Genomic DNA, 12,132 nt, shown 5'->3' with positions numbered 1-12,132 from the left:
GCGTGTTAGGCATTAATCGTGCAGCTCTAGGTCAGTTTAATTCACCTGAGATGATGATTGGACAGTTTCTCTATTATTGCGATGGTCATCCTCTCTCCCACCACCAGCAGGAAGGTCACCACGAGGTCATGATAACCCTGGTAATAGTGCAGTTGAGGGTTTCTCCTCAGAACATCCAGAATGATGTCTATCAGCTGCTCCTGGAGAACCTCTCGCTCGTCCACACGCATGCCTGAGAACCATTACATCAACAACAAAACCTGTCATTATGAGCAGGATTATCACAGGATCAAACACACCCTACAGACATGATGATGTGTAAAAGTCTCCCTTATTCTTGTGACCTAAAAACCTCAAGTGTTCAAATATCACATGGGAAGCTCCACGTATTTGTGATCAGATAGATAACACACAATATCAAGGCATTGTTCCAGACGCGCAACGAGGGAATAATACTGGGGCGATTATATAAGCAATCCTTTATATCAGGAAAAATATTTAAATCTGAGAGCATATTGAAAATATGGGATTTAAAATCTAATCTAATTTAATTTTAGAAAAAACAATTCAAATAAAAAAAAAGACATAAGTGAAAATAAATATAATAAATATCTTATTTCCCACCCTGTTCTAGTCTGAAATTTTTTATAAAACATTTGAAACGTTGTATTATTAGCACTTTTCATGTTATTGCCTCCTTAAAGCTACACTGTGTAACTTTTTTTAGTTTGTTCTTAGCTAAAAACACTTCGTTCTTTAAAAAATATATGTGCTCATTAATGTATATTTACTTCTTTCAAGTAATAAAGTATTCTCGTAAGTTTATAATATGCCATTGAAAATAAATACGGTAATGGGTTCGAATGCCGGTCACCATGTTGCCCCTCCATCTTGAAAGTACATCAGCCAAAGAGGGACATACCCGTAAATTCAAGCTTCGCCTTTTGCGTTTTAACACTCGATGGCACCGTGTCCAATGTGGACGAGGTCGAGCTGGAAGCCATATTAATCTTGGACTAAATCGGCCACCGTAGGAGTTAAAACGAAATCGGAATTGAGAGGAACAGAAACTAATATTCACTGGATGGTCATATACCTTTTAACCGCTAGATGGGTGAAAATATCACACAGTGTAGCTTTAAGATTAATTTAGGATCAACGCACCTGCTAAATGAATGTATACAGTAAATATTTAATTTAGTCACTAATGTCTAATACATCAATTAAGCAAATTGTAATACTGATCATTTAATCTGCAATGGAAAGTCTTTGTGTTACTCAAGTTATTCCAAAAAAAAACATTAAATAAATAATGGAAGCATCTATTGAAAAACAATTGTTTGGCTTTTTTATTTTAAAAAAGTCATGCAATTTATAATGAAAAATACTGTCAAATAGGGCTGGATGGGTATTGAGACAGAGCGACACGCGTCATAATCTGAAGACCACACCCACCGGGGACGAAAACAATCCAACGAAGTGTACAGCAAACAATCTAAACAAAACCAAGAAGCAAAAACCCAGAAGTTTTTATAAGCTGTTGACCCAAAAAACGAGCGTTTAAGGACAAAAAAGTGGATACAGGCAATTGAGACAGAGCGCGATATGTTATATTACACTGAGAACTACACACACTAGAGGAGAACGTCATCAGAGACAGGAAATATCATGTATAAAACTGACATTTGGATATTTGACTTAACAGTGACAGAATGTTTGCTGAGGCATACTGAGTGTCAGGATCCCAAAATGTACCCATTCTTCCTGCTGAAGCTTCACATTTTATTTCCTTTATAACACTTTTGTCTCCTTAAACACTCGTTTTTTTGGGTCGACAGCTTATAAAAACATATTTCTGTGTTTTTTAGCTTGTTTGCTGTACACCTTGTCACATACCAGCTTTTAGACATTGTTCTGTTTTTTGTTATAAGTCCGAAATGACAATGAGGCAGCCTCACGCAATGCAAAGTCAATGAAGAGTGTTGGATTGTTTTCCTCCCCGTTGTGGGCGTGGCCTAAATACGCTCTGTCTCTATAGAGTGCCGAAGTTATGACGTCACTTTGTAGGCCAACCCGGAAGTTAGCGGCGCATGGGTTCCCTCGATCGAAAAGCCATGCATTTTCCCCATAGATCTGTGTTCAACAAAGAGTTATGACCCTTACACGTTTTGTCTATCAAGATAATCTCTACAAATTAATCCAAAATGTATAAAGTTTGAAGCTAAACAAAGTTTAAATAAAGCCGTCAGATATAAAATGCTAACGGTAGGCTATAAACGGACTACAGCACACCATGGTCGCGGATCAACGTCGTCATCAAGCTTCCTCAAACTTTATTTTAAAAACACGCTCGCTCATTATGATCTGCGCTGTGTATGAACACTTATCCACTTTTTCATGAGAAATATTGCCCATTCGTTTTTTCCAAAAATGTTAGAAACTAATTTTGTTTATGCGTGTCTCTCTGAGATTTATCTTTTGTTAATGTTTTTTCAGACAATATGATTATCACTGTGATAACATTAAATGACATGAAACACAACCCAGTCTCTTTTTGTTAAATGCAAGTTTATGTATGATCAATAATACAAAAGTATAAGTAAAATGTATAATAAGCTACACATTAAATAAAGCAAACAATTCAGTCAAACATTCAAAGTCAGTGCTAGTCGGCTACAACGGTAACGTAAAGTTATAGCCAAAAAATAAACAAGTAATGAAACTTATCTTTGTCCTCAGCCTAAACGATTTGCCAGGGAACAAATTATAGATCCATGTGACCAAAGATCGGCCGTTACAAGACGAATTATAGCTCGAGACGCCACAGAGACATCAGAGCCAGCGGCAGACGGCAGAAGGACTGGCCGAGGAAAGGCTGCTCTCGCCGGGGTTAATGAGCGCTGAGCGCCGCTGATCCACTGGAGCTCACAACTCCAAAAACACCAGATAAAATGTTCAAATAGGCACTCTTTATATAAATAAACCACAGATTTGAGCTTTAAACAACTATATTATCGACTGAAAAAGTCTTAAAACTACATTGTCACACATTAACAGTAGATTTTAACACAAAAAGACGTGTAAACACAGCCCATGTCAGCCATTTCTCAACGAGACGAACATGTGAAGACAGTAAACTCCAAATGTTCAAGCATCCAACTTTGCGCGAATAGCGCGATTTATTCACGCCACAGAAGTTCTTCATAAGTGAGGCTGAAACGCGGGCTAGTGAGTTTGTCACGATGACGTCTAAAGTCCCCGCTAGGGATGAAACGATTACCGGTTTCACGATAAACCACGGTAAAATTTAGTGACGGTTAGTAATATCGTATAAAATTTAATTATCATTAAAACCGCGTGAGATTATCACGATTTTAAAACTCGCGGTAAATGTTGTCCAGTCAGCGTCAGTCTGGCGCAGCACCGCTGTTTTCTGAATAAGAAGAAATGGCAGAAGGCAGTGACAGCACTCAGATTGTTCAGACTTCTAAAAGGACAAAATCTGAGGCGTTGTCATATTTTGGCTTTTACAAAAGTCCTGAGGGAAACTCAATCGAAGAGTCACCCTGTCTGCAGAACATGCCAGAATAAAGTCGCTGTAATGGGGGAAACACTTCAAAACTACGAACGCAAGGCAAGTGGACTTTGACCTGAATACCAAAACTACGTCTGGGAAATAATTACGTGAAGCGAACGAACAAGTTCAGACAAGACTAGGGTGAAATTTAAGGCATAATAATCAGGGTTTGCCATTAACAACCGCCGTTTGCGGGTGTAAATTAACGTTATTTCGGCTGCACATTAGCCACTCTGCTGTTAAACTTATTATAGTCTTCTCAAAAGCCATCTGTTATAATCGCGTTGCGCATTATAACCACTCACACGTGTTTATATTGAGTTATGAATGCAATGTCTCATAATCAGAGGCGTTCAGATTATCCGGAATTTTGTTCAGAGCGCGCGCCGCTGTCACTCGCTGAAATCTACACTAAAAGCAGAGATAAACATGCGATGTACACAAGAGATTCATTCATCATACAGAGGTTGACTGTTTTTGTTCTATTTCAGCAGCGAAAATAGTTTCAAACAAACACAGCAGAACCACAGCGCATCTGATGTGACTGGCATAAAGTTGGTGAATTTAGGGACCGTCTCTAAAGTTACACACAACATTGGTAACGTTATACACGTTTGAAACTTTAATAGCATTTGAAGAGAATGAAAGTCATAAAACTGACTGTAAAGTGATCATCTAGGTGTCAGGTATGATGCAGACATTTTGATATTTAATAAAATAAACTAAACTGTCAAATCATATGGAAATATGGATATGCATTATTTCTCTAGGATACTGTTTGGGCTCTTACACAAAACATGCTAGATTTAAATGCATCATTGCTGAACACTGATGAGAATATTGCTTGAGAATATATTTACAGAGATAATATTAGAGATTATATTTACGAGAAATTATTATTATTTATGCGTTGCTATTGACGACGGCCATTATAAGGAAGAAAATCCCACAGAATCTTGCTTAAAAAAGTGCATAGAGCTGCTTTAGTTTGTTTGTTAATTTTCAAATATAAAACTTGAACAAAACCGTGATAATATTGGTAACCGTGATAATTTGGGTCACTATAATCGTGATGTTAAATTTCCATACCGTTTCATCCCTAGTCCCCGCCAAAGGATGTAGTCCCTTTTAGCAACTTGTTAGCAACCACCGTTTTTAAGACACAATAAAGTTTTTTAAAAATCACAAGCAGGTTTTAACTAATGTGTTTTATGTCATAGATCAAAACGTGAAAATATTTAGAGGCTTTGTTAACCACAGACCTTATTTCAGGCGATTTAGCAAAAACCCATTCAAAAAACCCACAGACTTTAGGGCGAGGGAACCGGAAGGGCTAAAATGCAAACTCACTTCCGCGTTTTGGCCTACAAAGTGACGTCATAACTTCGGCACTCTATGGACACAAATTTCACAATTCGATTAAATTTCGATTCGATTCAATATCGATTATTTTGGATATATATCAGGTACCTACTATAGCCTACTATAATATTGAAGGTAAAAGTTTACTGAAACACTTAAATTACACTCAATTATGTTTTTTTTTTATTATAATAAAGTTATAATATTAACCTTACAATTTAATAATCATATTTCTTCTCAAATTCGTTTTTTTTATATATATATATATAAACATTTAAATGGTGGCTGTCATAAAAACTTGCCAGATTTATTCATACATGCATTAAATATTAAAGAACATTAAAAATTATAATGAATATTTGATATGTGGCATATATTTAGCAAAATGCTCCTCTCTAGAGTACATTTTTCTAGCTGACTAACGAGTTTATAGACACTGAATATGGTTTTTCTGAGGTAAATTTGACATTACATGACATTGATTGTATACAAGCTGTTTTACTGACGTCTTTCTGCGGTTGAAACACTGATTTTGTGCTGTAACTAGTATTAAAGCGGATCAGTTCACGTGTGCTACCGCTTCTCTTGAGCTGAGCTGAGCCAGAGCGATCTCACGCCACAGCGCCAAAACGGTATTTATGTTTTTTAATTACATAATAAAATGGATGTATCTGAGACTTTTGAGTCATATCAATAGTAACAAAGCACAAAGATTATTGCGATTTATTGGATGGGAGGAGCGCTACAATGTTCTGTTCATTCATCATCTGAAAAAAGGAAACACCCTAATCTATATTTTTTTACCCAACCCTACTGTCAAATCTAATTTTTCTTCTGTGGCACACTGGATACCAAAACTGGCAATAATAAATATTAATGATTTGCACTCAAATTGTTATATTATATTGATACTACAATCTGCAATGAAAATGTTTGATATTCAAGTTAAAATAATGAATTAAAAAAAATAATAATAATGGAAGAAACTACTCAATTAAAATAGTTTAAAAATTAAAAAGTCATGCAACTTTGTCAAATCTCATTTCTCTTCTATATAAAAATGTACACAAAATGTGATATGGGTTAAATATTAATCACTGATTTGCACTCAAATTGTTATTTATATTAAACTGATACTACAATCTGCAATGAAAATGTTTAATATTCAAGTTAAAACAATGGAAGAATGTTTTTTTTAAATAATGGAAGAAACTACTGAAATAAAATATAATTATTTTTTTAAAAGTCATGTAATTGTCAGAGTTTTTGTCAGATCAAATTTTTCACGCTTCTGATGTCAACTTCTGTGGCATACAAGACAAACTTCTATCATCTCAAGCGGTTTATCTTACCCCTGACTGGATGTATCCGTCTCCAGAGTGAGTGTGTGATGGTGTGTCTCTGATATATCAGATACTGACCTTTCGGGAAACGCCGCATTGATCTCCTGACATCGAGCACCACCTGTCTGTAGTCTTTGTGGTCCTCTCGGACATCTTTGGCTTTAAAAGAGGAAAATAAGAGAGTAAGCGTCGTTGGAAGTTTTTGTGGCACGTTCCACACACACACACACACTTACAGGGTTTGGCAGGCAGACTGTACACGTTGACACTAAGGAGTTTGGGCCAAACTTTTCTCCTAATGTCATCCGTCAGCAAACCGCCTTCGCTCACAGCCGCCCGCCGAAGGGTCTCGATGTCCACGGGGTCACTGTTCAGGGCCTGATGGATATCCAGAAGCTTCTGTTTCTTCAACGGCAATTGCTCTGCAGATAAAGCACATGACATATGAGGCAGGATGCAAAATTAACACTCAACATGCACCAAATGGAGTCAAATAGTTCACTTTTACCTCAGTGGAAAGTAAACAGGCAAGAAGTTAGACAAACTTGTTCCTTCATTGTAGCCAAAAATGAACAGAATTGTGCGGTTAAACCACCAAAACTAAACATGAGGAACCAAATCATGAATGAAGTATTGATGTTTTTCACAGAGAGTGAAATGTAAATAAAATTAGCATTTAAAAAAACATATGGAGAGATCATTTATACCAATTAGACCACAAATAAGGCCTATATTTTGCAATGACATCCAAATGGATCTTATTCAGTGGTGTGATATGAAAGACCCTCATTCCCTCATATCATAACAGTAACAATGACATTATAATTGGACCTGTCAATCATTCAATAACAACATAATGGACCTTCTTACACATTCAGTGACATAACAAATGTCTTACACACGTTCAATGGTTTCCTAATGGATCAATACAGCGGAACTCTAACACATTATAAGAGATTTCCCACACACATTGAGTAAGTTTATAATGGACCGAATGGACACCGGTACCTTCATGTCTCTTGACAGACGCTTGCGATCCACTCGCAGGCAGTCGCTTTCTCGCTTTTCTCATCTCTTACTGCGACTCACAGTCATGAGGATATCAAACACATGCCTTTGCGATAACGATAATATAATTTTAATTCAGAACTGGCCGTTGAAACGAAAGGGAAGTGGCATATTATGATTCCCCTCAGATCCGCGTCGTTACGTGGAGAGGAGTGCTCGTCACACGAGCTTTACTAGTCTCTCACTGGCTGAAAACGCCGGTGAGTCACTCTACCCTGACTGCTGTCGACGTCTCACCTGATTGGTTTAAAGCGATTTAAGACGTCAAGGGGCGTCAACGCCATTGGCTCATTTTAAACATCGATTCTCCACCTGCTCATGCGGCGTGTTTGTATTTACCTATGGTATTTACTTGTTATGTAATAAATCAGATTACCTGATGATGAAGCTGCTCAACCGCAATTTCATGTTTTCAAGTTTCAAGTTTCCGTTCATATATATATATTTTTCTGTACACTTGAAGCTTCACCAATATTATTCATAATTATTAAATAATAATAATTTATTTAAGATTACCATGATAAAATAACTATATATATATACATTATATTATATTAATTATATTATATTATATTATATTATATTATATTATATTATATTATATTATATTATATTATATTATATTATATTATATTATATTATATTATATTATATTATATTATATTATATTATATTATAATGTGTTATATTGTGTTATATTATTTAATATATAAGTAATAAAATAAAATAATTAAAAAAAATATTTATATATATATATATTTAGCTACACCCATATTATTAATTATAATAATTATTAAATAATAATAATTTATTTAAGATTACCAAGATAAAATAACTATATATATTGAATTATACATTATATTATATTATATTATATTATATTATATTATATTATATTATATTATATTATATTATATTATATTATATTATATTATATTATATTATATTAATTATATTATATTATATTATATTATATTATATTATATTATATTATATTATATTATATTATATTAATTATATTATATTATAAGATTACCAACAAAATAAAAGTATTAATAATAATATTTTCTTTTGGTGTACAAAATAAATAACAAAAAACTTTATATACCTATTTATTAAAAAAGAAAATAATATATATTTATAAAAAATGATATATATATATATATATATATATATATATATATATATATATATATATATATATATATATATATATATATATATATATATATATATGTGCGCCAAAATAAAATATTATTATTATTTTATTTTGTTGGTAATCCCAAATACATAATTATTATTTAATAATTATTATAATTAATAATATGGGTGTAGCTAAAAAGTTATAGGATAGATATATATATATATATATATATATATATATATATATATATATATATATATATATATATATATATATATATATATATATATATATATATATATATATATATATATATATATATATATATATATATATATATATATATATATATATATATATATATATATATATATATATATATATATATATATATATATATATATATATATATAGTGATTTATTTTGGTAATCTTAAATAAATACTTATTATATCATAAAAACAATTAGAATCTGAATGAGATTTACTGCCGTACACAAGGAATTTGTCTTGGTCAAGCTTTAATAAAAATAATTTTATAAAAATAATAGTATAATTTTATACTATTTACAGTTACTATAGTAATAACAGTAAATGATGCATAATTACATGCAACAAATCTAATCCAACCCTAACCCGTTAGTACATGTAGTTCATTGACATGGAAGGCTTATAAAACTATGTAACTCAATGGGTGTCGTCAACTGTTTGGCTTCTAAATATCTTACAGCAGAAAGAAACTCATACAGGTTTGGAAGAAGTAAATGATGGCAGAATTTACATTTTTGCGTGAACTGTCCCTTTAACCTCAGCTTGGCCCAACTTTGACTTGAAATAAGGCCTAAATGACTCACGGGTTTATCTGTGGCAATAGCCAACAACACATTGTATGGGTCAAAATTATTGCTTTTTCTTTTATGCCAAAATTCATTAGGATATTAAGATCATGTTCCATGAAGATATTTAGTAAATGTCCTACTAAAAATATATTATTAGTAGTAATATGCATTGCTAAAGATTTTCTCAATATTTAGATTTCTTTGCACCCTCAGATTCCAGATTATTGTCATGCCAAATATTGTAATATCCTAACAATACACCAATGGAAAGCTTATTAATTCAGCTCTCAGATGATCTCAATTTCCAATTGACCCTTATGACTGGGTTTGAGTCACAGATGTATAGAAACTTTCCAAATATCTAATATATCAGATTACCTGATGATGAAGCTGCTCAACCGCAATTTCAAGTTTTCAAGTTTCAGACAGTTAATATATATATATATTTTTCTGTATACTTGAAGCTTCATCAATATTAATAATAATTATAAAAAAATAATTATTTATTTAAGATCACCAAAAATAACTATAAACACTCACCTAATGGATTATTAGGAATACTGTGTTTGACCCCCTTTCGCCTTCAGAACTGCCTTAATTCTACGTGGCATTGATTCAACAAGGTGCTGAAAGCATTCTTTAGAAATGTTGGCCCATATTGATAGGAGAGCATCTTGCAGTTGATGGAGATTTGTGGGATGCACATCCAGGGCACGAAGCTCCCGTTCCACCACATCCCAAAGATGCTCTATTGGGTTGAGATCTGGTGACTGTGGGGGCCATTTTAGTTCAGTGAACTCATTGTCATGTTCAAGAAACCAATTTGAAATGATTGGAGCTTTGTGACGGTGCATTATCCTGCTGGAAGTAGCCATCAGAGGATGGGGACATGGTGGTCATAAAGGGATGGACATGGTCAGAAACAATGCTCAGGTAGGCCGTGGCATTTAAACGATGCCCAATTGGCACTAAGGAGCCTAAAGTGTGCCAAGAAAACATCCCCCACACCATTACACCACCACCACCAGCCTGCACAGTGGTAACAAGGCATGATGGATCCATGTTCTCATTCTGTTTACGCCAAATTCTGACTCTACCATCTGAATGTCTCAACAGAAATCCAGACTCATCAGACCAGGCAACATTTTTCCAGTCTTCAACTGTCCAATTTTGGTGAGCTTGTGCAAATTGTAGCCTCTTTTTCCTATTTGTAGTGGAGATGAGTGGTACCCGGTGGAGTCTTCTGCTGTTGTAGCCCATCCGCCTCAAGGTTGTGTGTGTTGTGGCTTCACAAATGCTTTGCTGCAGACCTCGGTTGTAACGAGTGGTTATTTCAGTCAAAGTTGCTCTTCTATCAGCTTGAATCAGTCGGCCCATTCTCCTCTGACCTCGAGCATCAACAAGGCATTTTCGCCCACAGGACTGCCCCATACTGGATGTTTTTCCCTTTTCACACCATTCTTTGTAAACCCTAGAAATGGTTGTGTGTGAAAATCCCAGTAACTGAGCAGATTGTGAAATACTCAGACCGGCCCGTCTGGCACCAACAACCATGCCACGCTCAAAATTGCTTAAAGGTCCCGTTTTTTGTGTTTTTTTGAAGCTTTGATTGTGTTTACAGTGTGCAATATAACATGTGTTCATGTTTCAGTTGTAAAAAAACACAGTATTTTTCACACAATTTACTGATCTGTATACCGCTGTTTTCACTGTCCTCAAAACGGCCTGAGAATTTCCTCGTTCTATGAAGTCCCTCCTTCAGAAATACGTAACGAGTTCTGATTGTGCCAGTGGTTCCCGTGTTGTGATTGGACAGCAGCTTAGCGCACGTTGCCCGGGAAGGTCCCGCCTCTTACCATAACGGAGAGATGAACGCGCTCAAACTACAGCCCCTGAAGGCCAAACAAATGTGATTTGACTCCGGGATGAAAATAACAGCGTCTGAACAACATGGCGACAAACGCAACCGAACCGAACCGAACCGAACGCAACACTTCCTCTTCTCCACGAGGGAGCAACAAGACCACGCCCCCTTTTTCGCGTACTCTTGTGGGCGGAGTTTAGTCGACAAACTGTTCTACTGACGTCATTAAAGCAGGATGTACAGGGATGTCGTCCAAACCGGCCGTTCGCTGTAGGCTTTGAAAGGGAACTTCTGTTAAATAAAATATCTCGCTTGGCATTGAACTTCGAGCTTTATCATTTTACAGGTATTATTTATGCTCTAACAGCAACATTACACACTAACTAAAGTTTGAAAAATGGGATCACGAAGAACAGGACCTTTAAATCACCTTTCTTTCCCATTCTGACATTCAGTTTGGAGTTCAGGAGATTGTCTTGACCAGGACCACACCCCTAAATGCATTGAAGCAACTGCCATGTGATTGGTTGATTAGATAATTGCATTAATGAGAAATTGAACAGGTGTTCCTAATAATCCTTTAGGTGAGTGTATATAGTCATACAAACCATCAATGGAAAGCATATTAATTCAGCTTTCAGATGATCTCAATTTACAAAAATTGACTGGTTTTCGGTCACATAGATGTATAGAAACTTAAAGCAGTAAATAAACAATGTGTAGGTTCTTTATATATGGCCTAACTATAATTATAATCTCAATCTTGTTTTATTTTTAAGGTCTTTATTGATATGATAGGTTCGCCTATGGATCAATACACCGCTTGAAAGCACATGTGTTTTATGACATCTGGTAAATCCTGTGTCTGACTGTAAATCAGTGTAATCAGTGGCTTTATGGCCGGGTGAATTATGCCATGGTGCATCTGGGTGTCGCC

The 12,132-nt window shown here is 34.8% G+C and overlaps 1 protein-coding gene across 1 annotated transcript in view; it reads right to left on the bottom strand.

Annotated features, from left to right (window-relative positions):
• The window catches only part of LOC307133978 (TBC1 domain family member 20), a 40,209-nt gene extending 32,669 nt beyond the window's left edge, over window positions 1–7,540 (bottom strand). The window contains exons 1-4 of the mRNA XM_079829390.1: window positions 7,291–7,540; window positions 6,519–6,704; window positions 6,361–6,441; window positions 46–232 (exon numbers count right to left, since the gene is read on the bottom strand). Coding sequence (XP_079685516.1) covers window positions 46–232; window positions 6,361–6,441; window positions 6,519–6,704; window positions 7,291–7,354 — 518 coding nt within the window. The 5' untranslated portion in view covers window positions 7,355–7,540. The remainder of the gene's footprint in view (window positions 1–45; window positions 233–6,360; window positions 6,442–6,518; window positions 6,705–7,290) is intronic.
• Window positions 7,541–12,132: the final 4,592 nt, after the last annotated feature.

Source organism: Gobio gobio (genome assembly GCF_949357685.1).
Source record: "Gobio gobio genome assembly, chromosome: 11".
NCBI classification, from domain to species: Eukaryota; Metazoa; Chordata; class Actinopteri; order Cypriniformes; family Gobionidae; genus Gobio; species Gobio gobio.
The sequence above is the reverse complement of the archived record's forward strand: the minus strand, read 5'-3'. Positions and strand labels throughout refer to the sequence as shown.